This window comes from Agrilus planipennis, unplaced genomic scaffold (assembly GCF_000699045.2).
Source record: "Agrilus planipennis isolate EAB-ADULT unplaced genomic scaffold, Apla_2.0 scaffold154, whole genome shotgun sequence".
NCBI lineage: Eukaryota > Metazoa > Arthropoda > Insecta > Coleoptera > Buprestidae > Agrilus > Agrilus planipennis.
In genome coordinates this window covers 8652-25883 of record NW_020439244.1, presented here as the reverse complement: position 1 = coordinate 25883, position 17232 = coordinate 8652, and the positions used below count along the sequence as shown (strand labels likewise).

The following is a 17232-nucleotide window of genomic DNA, read 5'->3' as shown; positions in this document are numbered from 1 at the left end:
GGAGATGGAAGGCATTTACTTAGTTCAGAGAAGCGACAATTACGTAAAAAGATACGTAGAATCTCATGGTGCCAACGGTTTTCCAGTGCGGCGTCCAATAAATACTTTCCGGCATTCTTTTTGCTAATATATATAAAATGATTAAAAGAGGTAGAAAAGCGCTCGTAAGATTATTCGGAGATGGAAGGCATTTACTTAGTTCAGAGAAGCGACAATTACGTAAAAAGATACGTAGAATCTCATGGTGCCAACGGTTTTCCAGTGCGGCGTCCAATAAATACTTTCCGGCATTCTTTTTGCTAATATATATAAAATGATTAAAAGAGGTAGAAAAGCGCTCGTAAGATTATTCGGAGATGGAAGGCATTTACTTAGTTCAGAGAAGCGACAATTACGTAAAAAGATACGTAGAATCTCATGGTGCCAACGGTTTTCCAGTGCGGCGTCCAATAAATACTTTCCGGCATTCTTTTTGCTAATATATATAAAATGATTAAAAGAGGTAGAAAAGCGCTCGTAAGATTATTCGGAGATGGAAGGCATTTACTTAGTTCAGAGAAGCGACAATTACGTAAAAAGATACGTAGAATCTCATGGTGCCAACGGTTTTCCAGTGCGGCGTCCAATAAATACTTTCCGGCATTCTTTTTGCTAATATATATAAAATGATTAAAAGAGGTAGAAAAGCGCTCGTAAGATTATTCGGAGATGGAAGGCATTTACTTAGTTCAGAGAAGCGACAATTACGTAAAAAGATACGTAGAATCTCATGGTGCCAACGGTTTTCCAGTGCGGCGTCCAATNTATTTTTACAGGTAGGTATGCCTTAACATGGGTACCTTTCATTTAAGAATGATTTCTACCCTTCTATATGCGATTTAATTTCTTTTTCGTGGCGTGAGGCGAAATGGGGGCGGGTGAGAACAAATGAAAATTATCAGGGTCTTTCTTACAGGTACCGATCGCTGTATAAATACCGACCTCAGAACGACGATGAACTTGAGCTTTTAGAGGGTGATATTGTGTATGTTCTTGAGAAGTGTGACGATGGGTGGTTTGTGGGGTCGAGCCAAAGAACCGGTCATTTTGGTACCTTTCCAGGGAATTATGTCGAAAGAGTCAATTAATATTCATTTGTCACCCTGTTCTGCTTTCGTTGATTTACGAAAATTCAATTTCAACTTCGTGTTATTCTTCTGTTTTTGCATAAATTGAAATAATTTTTTCTTTTTTATTTTATGAACGCAAAATTCTCGGAAATGTTTCAAACGTAACCATTTGTATTTTATTAATAACAATAAATTGTTAAAAGTGCCTAGTCTAGAAAGAGGGACTTGAAAACTTGTTAAGTTAACTTTCTAGCTAATGTATTTGGTAGGTATTAGGTACCCTTATTGTTCTCGTAAACCGTTGCCAAAAAGAAAAAGGAAAACAATAGTTTAGTGACTGTATAATTCTAGTCATAAGCCAAATAATCTGTGAAGGAATCGTTCAAGAACAAAAAATACCTGTACATGTTATTTTAGATACCAAATATTTAAATATAAATCGATAATATATTATTAGTAGACGAACTTTATAATCTATTAATACTGAATGAAAACCAAAAAATGTCTTTTTAATTTTACTGACTTCTAACGTCCGCTATATTGTAAAAAAATATTAATTTTAGCCCTTATTATCTTTTTGTTGTTACATAAATTCATAATCTAGGTATGTGTAGATATATTTAACTACTATTAGACATAATTTCTGCGAAAACCCATGCAAGTAATACAAAAATATTTATTATTATTGAATTTTAGTTTGTAATGCGATTGTTTTATTTTTTGTTATACTTCAAATTTGTTTTATTTTATCACTTGAGCAATTTTTTGTGATAAATGAAGAAAAGAAAGTGTGCAGTGACACTGTCTTTTGTCTGATTAAATATTGTTTTGGGTGACCTTATGACTTCCAGTATTTTGTTTTCGAGTCAAAACAAAACAAAAGAAATACATATTTTGCTTTTCAAGAGAGCGCTCAGCTGTTGCAGGTTAAAAAAAATGAATTGTAGGTATGTATAATATCTTGAATTGTAAAGTGCCTTTTTGAAAGATGGAACACACGATAACATCACTATTTTTATCCCTGAAAATTTTGTACCCACGTAATAGGTATTTATTTTTGTTCCTTTTTTATGCCATTTAGAGATAGAATCACTTTTGGATTTCAAACAGTGTCGTTTAAATAATAAAGCAACAATAACTAACAAAGATCAGAGTTTTATTGTTTCTTATCTCGTTATGCTTTTTTACCTTCGCCTTCACTTCGATTAAATATTTTCGTCAATTAGATGTTTGAAGTAAAATATGCATATCGAAAAACTCGTAAGTACTTGATCTTAAAACAAAAAAGTACTACCTGACTGAAAGCAGGAACACATGACGATCTTGAACCCTTTTGTTTTTTAAACATTCGAAAAAGATTCTACAACCAATATCTTGCAGATAACAGCGTTTATCTTATGTTTTCTCGTTTTTTGTACTGTATCCAAATTTGTTTTTCGTAAACGTGTAACTTGAAAAGTTATTTTTTGTCTTAAAATTCATAATCGTGGTATATGTAACTTTTTAAATATTCATATGCATCTTTTTGATTCATTATTGAATATTAATTAATCGAGTTAAATATTGTTTTCTATAGCGTCTATGAGACAAAACAAACGACGAATGTATTACTATATTTTGTTCATCTGATATCTACCATCTTGAAACGATTCACGAACTCTAAACTCTAAGGTGGCACTTTTGATAAAAGAAACAAAAGAAACGTTTTCGATTGTCTGCAAATTGATATTGCTGACAAACGTCTATCAAATTACAATAGTGTTTTGTTTATTCGAAAATGATATTACTGATCTGCTTGAGAATTACGTATAAATTGAAACATATGTCTTAATTTTTTTGTCACATTTTTACGGAAATTATTAAGTATATCTATTTGGTCATTAGTTATAGATAAATTAACTACTGAATTATTATCTGTTACAGTTAGAGTGTACTATTTTTCGTTGATTGTATTTTATATGATGTACTGTTTACATGTAATAGCGAAAAATATATTACATCATGTAAATTTATCTAAATTAAAACATACAAAGAGCATGATCACTGTATACAACAACAAAAAATCCATGAAATACAACATTTATTGTATATTTATACGAATGCCATATGGCACAATACTTATACCACACATTAATTTTGTTAAATGGTTCAAAAAAAAGCAAATCGCGCAATTCTTTTGCGTGGGGTTAATTAAAAGTAATTATCGCTGTTTATTATTAACATGTCGAAATGCGTGATAAGTTAAGCTTTTTGCTTAAACAACTGATTTAAAATATGCACTCTTTCGTCATCGTTATCACAAAATGTGATAATCCAGAATGAATAAATTTAAAAAGAAAAGTATGTTAAAATATGTAAGTCTTCTTGCAGTTTTTCGTCTACGTATATAATTCAGTTCTCCAGTAATAATTGAACCAAAAGTCTGTGAAAAAGTATTGCAGTTGTTTAATTGTAAGTGTTTTGTTTAGACAAACCCTTGATAGCAATTGTTTCTTCTTTTTTTTTTTAAATATTTATTAGTATTTTAAGAGTTAAAAGTGTCTTATCAATTGACTCTTGCAAAGAGGGGATTTCCAAGTACGATAAAATTATTTATTATTAATAATAATTCTTGAATAACCCAAATGCGAGTTAGCAATTTTGATTTACATCATCCTACATCACAATTCAAAGAAGTACCTATAGCCATCGCTATGAATAGTATTCAGTTAAATTTAAAATGCAATCATTAGGGTAGATATAGGTAATCTGAAAATTTTGCTTTGTCATCTTTCCATTAATAAAAAAAGTAAGTATGATAATCTTTTTTTTTTATTAAAACTGTATCTACAAGTGCTTCAGAAAATTATGAAATCAGAATGTTTATGAACGGAATTGCCACGTGTAGTGCAGTTGTCACTTATCACAGTAATAATTAGTAGATTAATCTAGTGTTTATATGATGAAATAAAGAGGTCAGTTTTGCAAGTCATCTCCTATATAAATCGAAGTTTAAAACACTCTTTACATTGCTAAATTATAACTGAAAGTGTTGCGCTTCTTTCTAAGACAGGTATCTTTTTTAAATTATTAACAATTTCACTAAAATATATAAAACAATTTACTGTTTAGCATTTAAAACATACTTTTCAACAGTTTTCATAATTTTTAGCTTCAAAATTTTTTTAAATTATACAAAGTAGTTTATTATTAAAAATAACTTCTTTAACATTATATAGCTTAAAAATATCGATATTAAAACGTTTAATTTATTTAATTGTTTTAAAATATGTATCCTTTTATTTTTAGGTAAAGTATTGTGGCTACGCCACTGGTAAATAACGCTAACTTCATAGTTACTAAAAAGGGGGAGTCACGTGAACTACGTTCATTTATAAAACGTCAGTTACGCGGTAGAGGTCTCTTTCAGGTTGAAGTTGTTTAGAGTGTAAGATTACGCGGTGTGTATTGTTGATAGTGTAATAAACCAAGGTTCAGAATGCCCGAAACAGTGCATGTTAATGGCTTTATTAATGGTCATAATCCCTATGACATGGAGGATGGCTCGAATTTTTTATTTACCTCGGAATCTGTCGGCGAAGGACATCCAGGTTTGTGTATTTTAAAAAACCTTTATTACGTAAAATGGCTACGTACCAGTCGCAGCAATTGAGGCTGATGGCTGGTGTTGATGCAGTGCAGATCAAACGTTTAATTTATAATTAAAATGTTACTTGATGAACTGGAACTAATATTACGAATTAGTGCAGTGAAAATAACGACTAAACCTAAAATCCTACAGTTCACACCGCAACCACGTGGTTGTGTATGAGAACCGCTAACAACAAATTAAATATACAATGCATTTATTTTGTTCCAGATAAAATGTGTGACCAGATAAGTGATGCAATACTCGATGCTCATCTAGAACAAGACCCAAATGCCAAAGTAGCTTGCGGTAATTGAATCTTTTTCATATTTTAAATAGTTTTATTGTGTCACTATAACCCCACTTTTGTAAACATTTAATTTTTTTTATTAGACAATTGTGTGGGGCTATTCTTTACTGGATTACTATATTGTTCGTTTGGATTAACTGGCAGTTTATTTTATCGTTCTTTGCTTGAGTAATTTTTCAGTGTTAAATTGTTTGATTTGAGAACAATGTTGCCGTTGTTTTAGAGCCAAACACTGATAACTTTTGTATTCCTGTCTCCTGTAGGTTTTAGAACATTTATTCTTGAATGTTTCGAATTTATACAACACTTCTATTATTGCATCATTTCTTTTGAAATACGCAAACTATTTGAGTATAAATTTTGTGGTATTATAAAAACTGTTTGTGATTCCCTTGCAGAAACCGTTACTAAAACTGGAATGATCCTCTTGTGTGGAGAAATAACATCAAAAGCTGTAGTAGATTATCAAAAAGTTGTCAGAGAAACGATCAAACACATTGGCTATGATGATTCATCAAAAGGTAATTAGTTACATGATAAAAAATGATTTGTAGGTCATTAAGCTTTCATTTAAGAACAATGACCAGTGAAAATTCGTAGAAAAATGTTTTATTTGTCTTTTTAATGATATTACATGTGTTTATTTCACAGTTTGCTCGTTCGATTAGTACATTTAATCCATTATTTTTCTATTTATTATTTTTTGTGTTATAATTGATAAATGATTAAAATAGGATTCGATTGGCGAACCTTGAACCTTTTGATTGCTATTGAGGAACAGTCACCAAATATAGCAAACGGTGTTTATGAAAATAAAGAAGAACGCGATATTGGTGCGGGCGATCAGGTACAGAAATGATTAAAGAAACTTATAATATTTCAAAATTTGGGTTGCTAGCTATTTCATGTTTTGTCTGGTAAATTTGCTTATAAATTTATTGCAAAATTGTTTTTGGGTTTGCATGTAATCAAGTCAGAGTACTATCACTTATTTGACCATCTGAAAAGCAATGCATTTACTTGTGAAGTCCCAAAAATAATGGATCCTAATTTTTATTAAAAATGGGCACTATTAATAAATGGGTTTTGTAAGTTCTGGTTTAATTTGGTTCAATTATTTTTATTTATGTGGCATACATTCTCATATATATAAGGTAAACAATTTGTATTCTTATTTATTTGCGATTAAAACTGGTGCTTTATAATCGTTTTAAATGGGTGTACTGCATGCTTTGTTTTTTGTCCTTTTAAATAGGTTTTGACCATAAAACTTGCTGCATCCTTTTGGCGTTAGATGAACAATCTCCGAATATAGCAGCAGGCGTTCACATCAACAAATCTGAGGAAGAAGTGGGTGCAGGTGACCAGGTGATTCTTTTGACCGTTTTTATACTTTCTTCTTTTATTCTTTAGCACACTTTTTTCGTCGTTTTTATTTTTTTTAGCAATTTATTTAAACTTTTGTGTGTGGTGTTGTGACTATTAGCCTTTTTGTGTTGCTTTCTTTCTGATTTTCGGCTTCATGGGGCTAAGGGTCTTCTGTTCTACTGACTGATTAAAATGAAGTTGATTTTATATGAAATGTTGTGTTTTAGGGATTAATGTTTGGCTACGCAACCGATGAAACTGAAGAATGCATGCCCCTGACTGTAGTATTGGCACACAAATTAAATTCCAGAATTGCGGAGTTGAGACGATCGGGGGAATTTTGGTGGGCCAGACCCGATTCTAAAACTCAAGTAAGTTTATAATATTCCATTATTTAGGAGTTCTTAAAGAATGTAGTTCAATTTGAAATTATTCAAAGCATTTACTTATTTATTCTTGCACACTGCTATTGATATCAATAGGTTTTTTATTTTTATTTAATTATTAATTATTTACAAATGTTTGTGTATTCCTTATTAGCGCAAGTATCTCTTAAAATGTGTTGCGTGTTTGTATATTTTGTGATAACCCTAAATTTTTTCAAATAGCACGATTTCAATCGATTTCTTAATTTGTTTTCGTTACAAAATCTCCTATTTATTATACATTTATTTATTCATGTTCTACATATTAGACTGTAATATCCTCTTTAAACACAAGACGTTCGCCTTGTGATGCAGTGTCATTAACTGCTTGTTAAAGTAAACTGAACGTAATTGAATTATACGATTGGTGATAATTGCCAAGTGTATTATTCCATTTCATTTTTTACTAAATTTATTATGATATTGCATTACATAAAACCGATTCAGATTGATTTTTTCGATTACATATATTTTCTTTTCTAATATTAAAACTTGACGATTGTTTCGATTAAATAAACACTCATCATCAGGAGTAGGAATATAAACTGCTGCTTTATTATTATTTTTTTCTTTTCATGATGTGTTGCTGGTTATTTTTAAAATGAATAATTTGTGTCGGCAGGTTACCTGCGAGTACAACTTTTCCCGGGGCGCCTGCGTGCCCCTTAGGGTTCATACAGTTGTCGTGTCCCTACAGCACAGCGACAAGATCAGCTTGGAGGATTTGAGAACGGAGATAAGTAACAAAGTAATCAGTCAGGTGATACCTGAAAGGTATTTAGACGACCGGACCGTTGTTCACATCAACCCCTGTGGTCTGTTCATTATTGGGGGTCCTCAGGTAATACTTTACCCTGAAGAACATTTATTTTATTTATTGGTGGTGTTTTTTCCATGATGTTTCGTATTTGCTACTTCTGATTAAATAATGATAGCTAACCATTATTCTGAGAAAATTTAAACGAATCGTTTTAAAGTTATAAAAATGTTGTATTTTTTGTCAACCGATTGTTTGTTTTAGAGCGACGCTGGTTTGACGGGGCGTAAAATAATCGTCGACACGTACGGCGGCTGGGGGGCGCACGGGGGCGGCGCGTTTTCGGGCAAAGACTTTACAAAGGTCGACAGATCGGCGGCGTACGCCGCGCGGTGGGTGGCGAAGTCTCTGGTAAAGGCAGGCCTGTGCCGAAGATGTCTCGTGCAAGTTTCGTACGCCATTGGTCTTGCTGAGCCCCTTTCGATTACCGTTTTCGACTACGGAACGTCGAAATTGTCCCAGAAGAAGCTCCTGGAAATTGTCAGGAAAAATTTCGACTTGAGGCCCGGCAAAATCGTCAAGTAAGCAACCCAATTCGTTTGAGGGTAGATTTACGTTATTTTGAAGCACTAATGTCCACGCTTCTTCGATGACTATTTGAAAAAGCGTTCCAAAAAAGTGCTAGAGTGAAAATGACAACATAGGCGTTCCCATTTGATCTTTCCTATATCAAATGAGGGCATTGTTTGTCAAACATTCTCTTTGAATGTTTACAAGACTGCTCTTTCGGGGTTGTTTCCTCTTAATTAGTAGTGATATGGGGAAACGTATCCGGTATTTTTACCATTTAATTAATGTTTTTAATTTTTTAGAGAGCTAAACCTTAAACAACCAATCTACCAAAAGACAAGCGTGTATGGGCACTTTGGCAGAGACGGGTTCACATGGGAACAACCGAAGCAATTGCGTATCGATTGACAACCCTCTCTCTCTCTCTCTCCCTTCTACGGTCTACCGTAAATTAATGTAATTTCACACGTCGTCACACCTTCGATTAATAAGTTTAATTTTTGTCGCCTCCCCATCCTGCTCTAACACTAGCCTCATCCCTCAACCCCTACGCCTCCCTCTACCATACAAAATGCATATCGAAAAATTCGTAAGTACTTGGTCTTAAAACAAAAAAGTACTACCTGACTGAAAGCAGGAACACATGACGATCTTGAACCCTTTTGTTTTTTAAACATTCGAAAAAGATTCTACAACCAATATCTTGCAGATAACAGCGTTTATCTTATGTTTTCTCGTTTTTTGTGCTGCATCCAAATTTGTTTTTCGTAAACGTGTAACTTGAAAAGTTATTTTTTGTCTTAAAATTCATAATCGTGGTATATGTAACTTTTTAAATATTCGTATGCTTCTTTTTGATTCATTATTGAATATTAATTAATCGAGTTAAATATTGTTTTCTATAGCGTTCTAATAGGACTATAACTGCACTCTAGTTACTGGCGGAAAACTTATTGGGAAAATATACAAAATAACTTAAACATAAAAAAGCGCTCGTAAAANATGTAATTTCACACGTCGTCACACCTTCGATTAATAAGTTTAATTTTTGTCGCCTCCCCATCCTGCTCTAACACTAGCCTCATCCCTCAACCCCTACGCCTCCCTCTTCCATCCCAAGACACCATATCAGCATTAGGTGAATAATATTATTATTATTATTATTATTATTGTATGTGTATATTGTTATATTATTAATTGCTGATACTGCGTTTTGTACTTCTCTCTTTCTCCTTATTTGAACATTTCTGCCTTTAAACCCGTTATTTAACTATCAACAGTGGCGCTCTGAACCTTGGGCTGTGCAGTAACGTTATTTATTTATTCTCGAGCAGACCACGACAGGTCCCCTGTCTTATCGTATTTTTTTTTTCCTGTTATTACAATTGGTAGTTGTAAGGGCTAGTCAGATTAACCTTTTTTTACGTGTGTATCTATTAATTTATTGTTATTAGGGATTGTTTGTACGTAAGTGTTCGTTTGAGGGGGAGGTAGGACGAAAAGGAAGATTCCCGGAGAAGTGTAAGAGAAAATGGTTTTCTTTTGACATAAATAAAGGCCTTCAGGTGGTTTTGTGGGGGGGGGGTTTTAAAGTGGAAACGACTCTTAAATGATATAGACTGAAGAAATATTTGTGTAAAATGGTTTTTATACCAAATAGGGTACGTAAAGGGAATTAAAAACTGTTTTTCCCTCGAACGAGCATTTATATATTTCCCTAGGTTTTGCCAGTTGTAGAATTTCCTTTTTTTGCTTGTCGATTTTTATAATTTATTTTATTTATTGCATGTAACATTTTGTTTTCGCATTCGTCAGGGGAACTGTTGCAATCCCGTGTGGGGTGATGATCTGACTTTCGAATACTTTCACTTCAACTTGTGCTTACTACTATAATAATTAATAATTATTAAAAAATGGAAAGTAAGCCAAAGTTTTAGCGGTAATTTTGCTTTAACAATACTAGTGCTTTTCGTACCGCTAGAACTTGGTCGTTATTTATTTATAGATTAATTATTATTAATTTCACAATTCACTCGACACCTTGTGTTGTGTTTGCGAGAAAAAGGAACTGCTGGAATGGTAAATTTGTCGAAAACACTCCGGTCTGCTCGGGGAACACTCTCGACAACACTTTTTTAAGTGAAAAAAACGAACTAGAAAAAAGTGCGTTACGACGACATGAGCGTGGGCATTTTTTCGATTTATTGTAATTAAACAGTAAATAACAACAATTTTATTAAAGGAATTATGTATTTCGCTGTTTCAAAACAGAGATCGTGGCTGCCATTTCTTGTTTTGTAAATCAATGTTGTAATTTTTAGTAGAATTTAGAGATGTGTAGTGGTATATCATCGTATATATATCATCGGTATAGGTTTTTCTCTTTTTTTGCTGTAATTTCGACTCTCGTATTGAGTTGAGGATAAATAAAAAGAGACATTAACCTAGGTAACAAGAACAACAACAACAACAACAAACGGAAGCAAAGGATAGCGTGTAGGTAGTCGTATAAAAATTTATTAATAATAATGATAAGCCGCATGCTGTAACGAAAATTGTGATTTTCGCTCATTGTTTTTAATTAATTGATTAATCGTTTCGTCTGAATTAAGCCCAAAAATATGCTGTACGGATAATAATGAATAATATCCAATGCAAATGTTGTTTTCTGACGATAAATTTTCGGTTTTAATTTATAATGACGCGTCCCAATATATCGTGTACTAAAATCTTTTTAAAAATCACATTTTCGACCTTGTGCATGTAATTTTTCTTCTTGTGTATCACACAATAACTGACAACTGAAGTAGTTGATGTAATTTGTTTGAATAAAATTTTTCATTGCTGAAACTTAAACGAGTGTTTCTATTTCTACTACCACCTAAATGAACTTAAAGAATAACTTTTGTTAAATGCGTTGGTTCGTTGAAAGTGCACCAGAAAATGGTCTGAAAATCAAAAAAGGTAAATATGTGTTGTTTTTCCTTTTCTCATACTTGCACATTATTCGTTTATACATTATTTTACACTGTGTATGTGTGAGAATTGTGTTTCAATTGAGTCAAACTTCGCACATTCCTGAAACTAGAACATGTTACAAGCCTAATTAACAGTCGTCTAGCTCTTCATTTACCTCCCTATACTAGTATTTATGCTTCTAATACAGCCCTGTACGAAATATCTTCAAATTTCTCTTCCCACTGATATATTTCCTTTTTCCCTAAAGCCAGAACTTCCTACTATACCATCTAACAGTAGTCTAGCACTTCATCTTCCTCCCTATGCAAGTGTTTCAGCTTCCACTATGTCCCTATGAAGAATATTCTCAAATTTATTTTCCTATTGATACATTTCTTTTCTTCTTTTCGTGTTTCTGCTTCTAATGTGTCCCTGTACAAAATATCCTCAAATTTATTTTCTCATTGATACATTTCTTTGTTCCCTAAAGCCAGAATTTCCTACTACACTAACTAACAGTAGTCTAGCTCGTTCTCTGTCCCATATATTAGTGTTTGCTTCTGCTTCTAATATGTCCCTGTACAGAATATCATCAAAGTTCTTTTCTCACTGATATATTTCCTTCTTCCCTAAAGCCAGAACTTCCTACTACCTTAACTAACAATAGTCTAGCTCTTCCTTTGTCCCATATACTAGTGTTTCTGTTTCTAGTGCACCCCTGTAGAAAATATCCTCAAATTTCTTTTCCCAGTGATATATTTGCTTCTTCCCTAAAGCCAGAACTTCCTACTACCCCAATTAACAATAGCCTAGCTGTTCATCTGCCTCCCTGTGCTAGTGTTTCTGTTTCAAATATGTCTCTGTACAGAATTCTTCAAATTTCTTGATACATTTCTTTCTTTCCTAAAGCCAAAATATTCTACTACTCTAACTAAAAGTAATCTAACTGTTTCTCTTCCCCCCCTATACTAATGTTTCTTCTTTTAATATCTCCCTGTATAGAATATTCTCAAATTTGCTTTCCCACTGATACATTTCTATCTTTCCTAAAACCAGAACTTCCTACTGCCCTAAATAACAGTAGTATAGCTCTTCCTTTGCCACCCTATACTCCTGTTTGTACAGAATACTCTCAAATTTCTTTTCCCATTAATGGGTTCCATCGTCTTTTTCTTTTCTGGGGTTGTTCCCTATTTCATCCTTTATATATGCTTCAATAGTTCTATTTCTATATGCATTCTTCCTTCAGAGTAGGTAAATATTAAATTTTTAACGGTTACTAAATCCTTTTTCTGAATTCATTTACATTTACAATCGCGTGTCGTAAGATTTTTCGTGATTTTTTTTCGCGTCAAAAGATTCGATTTTTCGATGGGCTTTTCGCGAATATCTAAGTGGTATCACCAACAAATTCTACCACTTTAATCAGATTAGATTAAACGTAAATAAAGTGCGCGTTTAAATGATGATAGAAAAAATGTAATACTTTCTTTTAACATTTGACTTGATCGTAAAAAAATAAATAAATATAAGGATGGTTGTAGTAGATTTGTTGTTAACACATTCCGATAAGGTTTTTAGAAATACAGATAGGTATTTTATACTTTACGATTTTCTCTTTAAATCTTCGAAATATTTCGCAAGTTGTATCGAGTCTGTAGTAATAAGTAAAGCGATTTTCACTTCTAAAAATATATACTAGAAATTTATGAGTGCGATATTGTATCACGACCTCTTAATTTTATATCTGTTACGTGTTGTTTTTGTTTTATTTTAAATTTTTTCGCTTTATTTACTGGGTGATCATAACAAAATCGTAAAGAGCAAGTACCATGCCAAAGGTCGACAAATGTGTAAGAAATAGTGCGTGACCAAAACGCGCAAATTTCGTGAAATTATTTTCTTTTGCATTTTACATTGAAATGTACAAGTTATTTTTATAATAAAGTCATTAATGACATACTTATTTAAAAAATGAATAAAGTGCCTGCGATTTTCGCAAAAATAAATTATCTGATGGCTAGTTTTATATTTAGTCTAGTCTATATTTTTTGTTTATTATATTCTCAAAAAACGTTTTGGCAAAAGTACTCGTTCCGTTTTAAATAATTGTAATGTTTACAATTTCAAATCTATAAAAACATGTTGCTTACCTACGTGTTGCGTAATTTTTTGATAGTAAAGTAAATACGTTACAAAAAAAAGGTGACGCGCCCCCCTTTAGTATCTATATATCTACATTTATGTTTTTGTTTTTGATATTGCCGTAATTTTCTTAACTCTTACATTGTCTGTTCTTATCAGTAAGATACGTAAAATATGCCACAGTTTTTGCTACAATCACAATACATTAGGTAAATTTGAATGTTTCTTATTCTTTTTATTTTATTGTTCATTGTAATATCATCTGAACCTACAAAAATGTTAAATATTTAAAAATTGCTAACAGTTTCTCTTATCAATAATAAGAAAAATTGAAGAATTATCTTAAAACCCTATCATTACAATTAGATAGATACATAATAATAGCTTCTAAAAATACGTAAAAATAAGGATTCTTGTCTTTAGTAAATAATCAATGATTGAATAGATGTATCGTTTCCTACGGTCTTGAAATATTTATTTATTATATTTACTTACAATGATGTAACTTGTTTTTGTTTTTTTAATACTTTAACAAGTAGATAATTCCAAATGGCATTAATTTTTTTATCTTCGTGAACAAATTAAAACTTTTATGGCAGTTTTTTAATTCTTACCTTTTGTGGATAACGTCGACCATCCGATAGTTTTTAAAAAATATAAAAAACTACACGGAAAAATTAAATTTTAATCAACACCCTGTATATATGTAGCTTCTTTTGGCTTAAAGTTTTATAGTGTTGTAATATACTGATACACTTTCAAGGATTCTCTAAGACGATTGATAAAAACATAATAAAGGACATGTATCCGGTATTTTTTTGACGTAAGAAATAATTATGGAATTTTGAAATAGTTATCGAACCTATCTAGCAGTTTCTACAGTGACATCTTTCAAATCAAATGTTTTTTAAAGTACATGATAAAGTTTTCATAAACAATGGATAACAAAATTGCTCAGTAAAATGCCCATGTTTTATTCAAAGTCGCAGTTTTCAAAACCCATTTGGATACAGTATCTTTACAATCTTTCAAGTCTTCTGTCTTTAGTTGCAGTTGTTTATTACGATTTTTGTTTTAAACCCGTTGGATAAAGAAAAAGTTAAAAAAATAAGAGAACAACCAATAAGGGTGTAATTATGTAGGTAGCCTTGGCTATACAGGTTTGCGTTTGTTTTTCAAAAAAAGAAAAAAGAAAAACATGCTGTATGAACCGTGTTATCGATTGTTTAAGGCTTGTATCATTTTATTTGTGGTAGGGTGTACTTTTTAACATGAATTGCTTTTAAATACAGCCTGCGAGAATAACGGAGCCAGCAGTTATTATTGAACTTACGTTCGCTGATCGACACAACAATATATCCTCGCAAAACTTTTCGCTAACCAGTGATCTCTTATACATTTCATTAAAAAACTATTATTCTTATAATTTCTTTTGTTTATTAAACAATGGCACCTCCTTCAAGCAATCTTTCTGCTGTTCTTTATGGAATCAATGATCTTAGATTGGTATGTAACTATTCATATGTTTACCGGATAAAATAGTAATGTAAAAGAATTTATTTCTCCCCTGCAATTAATTTATCTATTTTATCATGAATTTAGGTGATAAATACGCACAGATAAGTTACTGTACTATACTGTTCTAATTCACATTTTTTTATTTATACCAAAACGTTAAAAAAATTGGCTTCGTCAAATAATTTTTTTTTTATTTTTATCTGAAAAGTAAATGAAACTTACGCAGCATTTACCGTATATTTCAATACTGGTGCGTCATTAGAAGTTTTTTTTTAACGCGGTCGTGAATGATTAAAAAAAGTTATTATTCAACATGAATTTATAATTGATTAAGTATTGCGTTCAAAAACAAATGTCTAGAATAAGTTTACGTTACAATGCTGTGCATTCAAATCAAATTTCCTTAAAAAAAGAATTCGTTTTAGTTAAAAACTCAAAAAAATACATACCATACATACTATAGATCTTTTTCTGTGTTTGCGTCTTGTTATCATAAAATAATTCAGGCCTTATTGTTTAATAGTAGATGAGGAATTGTATTGTTTAAAAGTTGAAGCTGTAAATAACTTTTTTTTAATGAAAAAATTGTTGTAAAATAGTATTCTACAAGATTATAATTAGTACTAGGTGTACATTAATCAATTTTTAAAACATGCATATGTTTTGGGAACAAACAAAGAGAATTAATAATTGAATTACATAATTTTATATTTTCTGATATTAAAACCTTTCAGATTTTTGATTGGACTTTGGTACAGTTTTATTTCATCTTAATAATAACTTTAAACTTTTTACAACTTTATTATCANCACCACGTTATTCTACACATACTTTTTTATAGGTTTCATCATTTTAAACATTCAGTATAGTTGTTTTACAGGTCGAAAATTTACGTGCGCTTTTTTGTGTTTACAATTTTTACGTACTTTTCACATTATATCAATTTATTTTCGGTTACTTTTTTGATTTAGGGTTTCTTTAATTACTTTATTATACATATTGTAAAATTTAAATAAAATTTACATAGGATCTTAATTGCTACACTAAACATTAGTTTAATTCAGAGCGTATCTTATTTTTTTTAGAATGTCCTCTCTGTGATGGACATCGAAATTAACAGGATCGATGGGGAACGTCAGGATAACCAGGACATCCAGGGATCAAATAACCGAAATCCATTCTAATAATTTCGTTCCAGTGGAAGCAAGAAGCAATGAGATAAATGGTAACATTTAGTTGATATATTTGTTATATTTCTTAGAAATTCTCTTTCTTTTTCATTATACTAGTTCTTCCCCCTTATCAGTCACTTTGAGCTCGAAACTGTTAACACCATTACTTGGAGTGGTCGAAATTCACTTTTGTGAAAAATACTATGACGTAGTGTCGGCCATCATTCTTTTGTGACGTCACACTGTTATTTCTGATCGATACGATTTCTAGTGTTGTAAAATTTCGTTATTTTCGTTTCGTTTTTAATACGGGTAATTAATCTCACGTTAGTCTTTTGTTTAGTTTCAATTGAACAAGAATTATTTTAATTAATGTTGCAATTAGGGCCAAGTACTAATGTTTCTAGTTTAAATTCAATAGTATTATTTACAACCCTATTATCCTGTAGTAAATGTTAAAAAATTGTAAGCAATATTGCAACAGTGTCTGATTACTTAAAGACAATTATTTTGATGGAATATTTATTTGAGCAGTTCTGATTCGTGTCTACGAAATAGTAGTACATAGTAGTAGGTAATACATTTCATTATAACTTAATTAAAATATTTCAGGAAGAAAGGCCTGTTCCAGAGCCAAAGGATAATCGTAAGTTTTTTGATTACTTTATTAAATTGAGGCAATAATAATTAAACAGATATACCTGGGTGCCTGTACATGTATGTGCCAAATAATAAAGTTATCACTTATCATTTTATATTCTGAAATAAAAAAATGTTTCGATTTTTTCCTTTTCAGACTTTTTACATTAATTCTACACCATATTCGTTATTTATTTCAATTCTTACTTGAAAACTATTGACACTACGATATTCTACACCTATTTTCACATCTTTTTACCTATTTGGTGCATCAAAAATAATTTTTTAACTTCGAAATTTTACGAGCGTGTTCAATTGTTTATAATTTTTACATATTTTTCGTTACATGAAATTTATGCAAATATGCATTAGGACACTAATAATAAGATTACCTCGCTTAAAATTGTTTTCTTGAAACTCGTACCAGTTTTATAAACAAAATACTTACATATCAGCAAGTTTATTAACAAACAAGATTACAAAATAAGACAATAGTATGCAATAGCAAATCTCATCGAAGATACAATATATATTATATAAGTTACAACATCCCAAGCGCCAGTTTGTACTTAAGATTTGTAGTAGACGATAATAAAATCAAGAAGTATGACCTTAGAAAACAGGGGGCTCATT

General features: G+C 31.3%; 2 protein-coding genes across 5 annotated transcripts; both read left to right on the top strand.

Annotated features, from left to right (window-relative positions):
- The first annotated feature begins 3464 nt into the window (after positions 1 to 3464).
- LOC108738569 (S-adenosylmethionine synthase) lies at positions 3465 to 8730 on the top strand. Of its 4 annotated transcripts, none has more exons than XM_018472043.2 (9): positions 3465 to 3560; positions 4398 to 4699; positions 4969 to 5046; positions 5446 to 5568; positions 6303 to 6415; positions 6643 to 6786; positions 7463 to 7681; positions 7862 to 8178; positions 8470 to 8730. In XM_018472043.2, exons 2-9 carry the CDS (start codon positions 4588 to 4590, stop codon positions 8573 to 8575), a joined length of 1212 nt encoding a protein of 403 aa, XP_018327545.1. In that variant the 5' UTR covers positions 3465 to 3560; positions 4398 to 4587; the 3' UTR covers positions 8576 to 8730. The 4 variants fall into 4 exon arrangements, with proteins under 4 accessions (XP_018327545.1, XP_018327542.1, XP_018327544.1 ...); XM_018472040.2 differs by lacking the exon at positions 6303 to 6415 and adding an exon at positions 5782 to 5894; XM_018472042.2 differs by lacking the exons at positions 3465 to 3560; positions 6303 to 6415 and adding exons at positions 3689 to 3897; positions 5782 to 5894.
- A 5828-nt stretch (positions 8731 to 14558) lies between these two features.
- On the top strand, positions 14559 to 16606 carry LOC108738572 (sorbitol dehydrogenase; the record flags this gene model as incomplete). The annotated part of the gene is given in 2 exon segments (XM_018472046.1): positions 14559 to 14776; positions 16573 to 16606. Coding segments are annotated over 2 exon segments (94 nt in total), but the record flags the coding sequence as incomplete, so codon positions are not given.
- Positions 16607 to 17232: the final 626 nt, after the last annotated feature.

What these genes read in the sequence shown, in the direction of transcription:
- LOC108738569 (XM_018472043.2), top strand. Translation starts at nt 4,588, where the DNA reads ATGCCCGAAACAGTGCATGTTAATGGCTTTATTAATGGTCATAATCCC. An exon ending in AAATGCCAAAGTAGCTTGCG is followed by an intron (nt 5,047 to 5,445) that starts GTAATTGAATCT and finishes ATTCCCTTGCAG; the next exon opens with AAACCGTTACTAAAACTGGA. An exon ending in TCATTATTGGGGGTCCTCAG is followed by an intron (nt 7,682 to 7,861) that starts GTAATACTTTAC and finishes TGTTTGTTTTAG; the next exon opens with AGCGACGCTGGTTTGACGGG.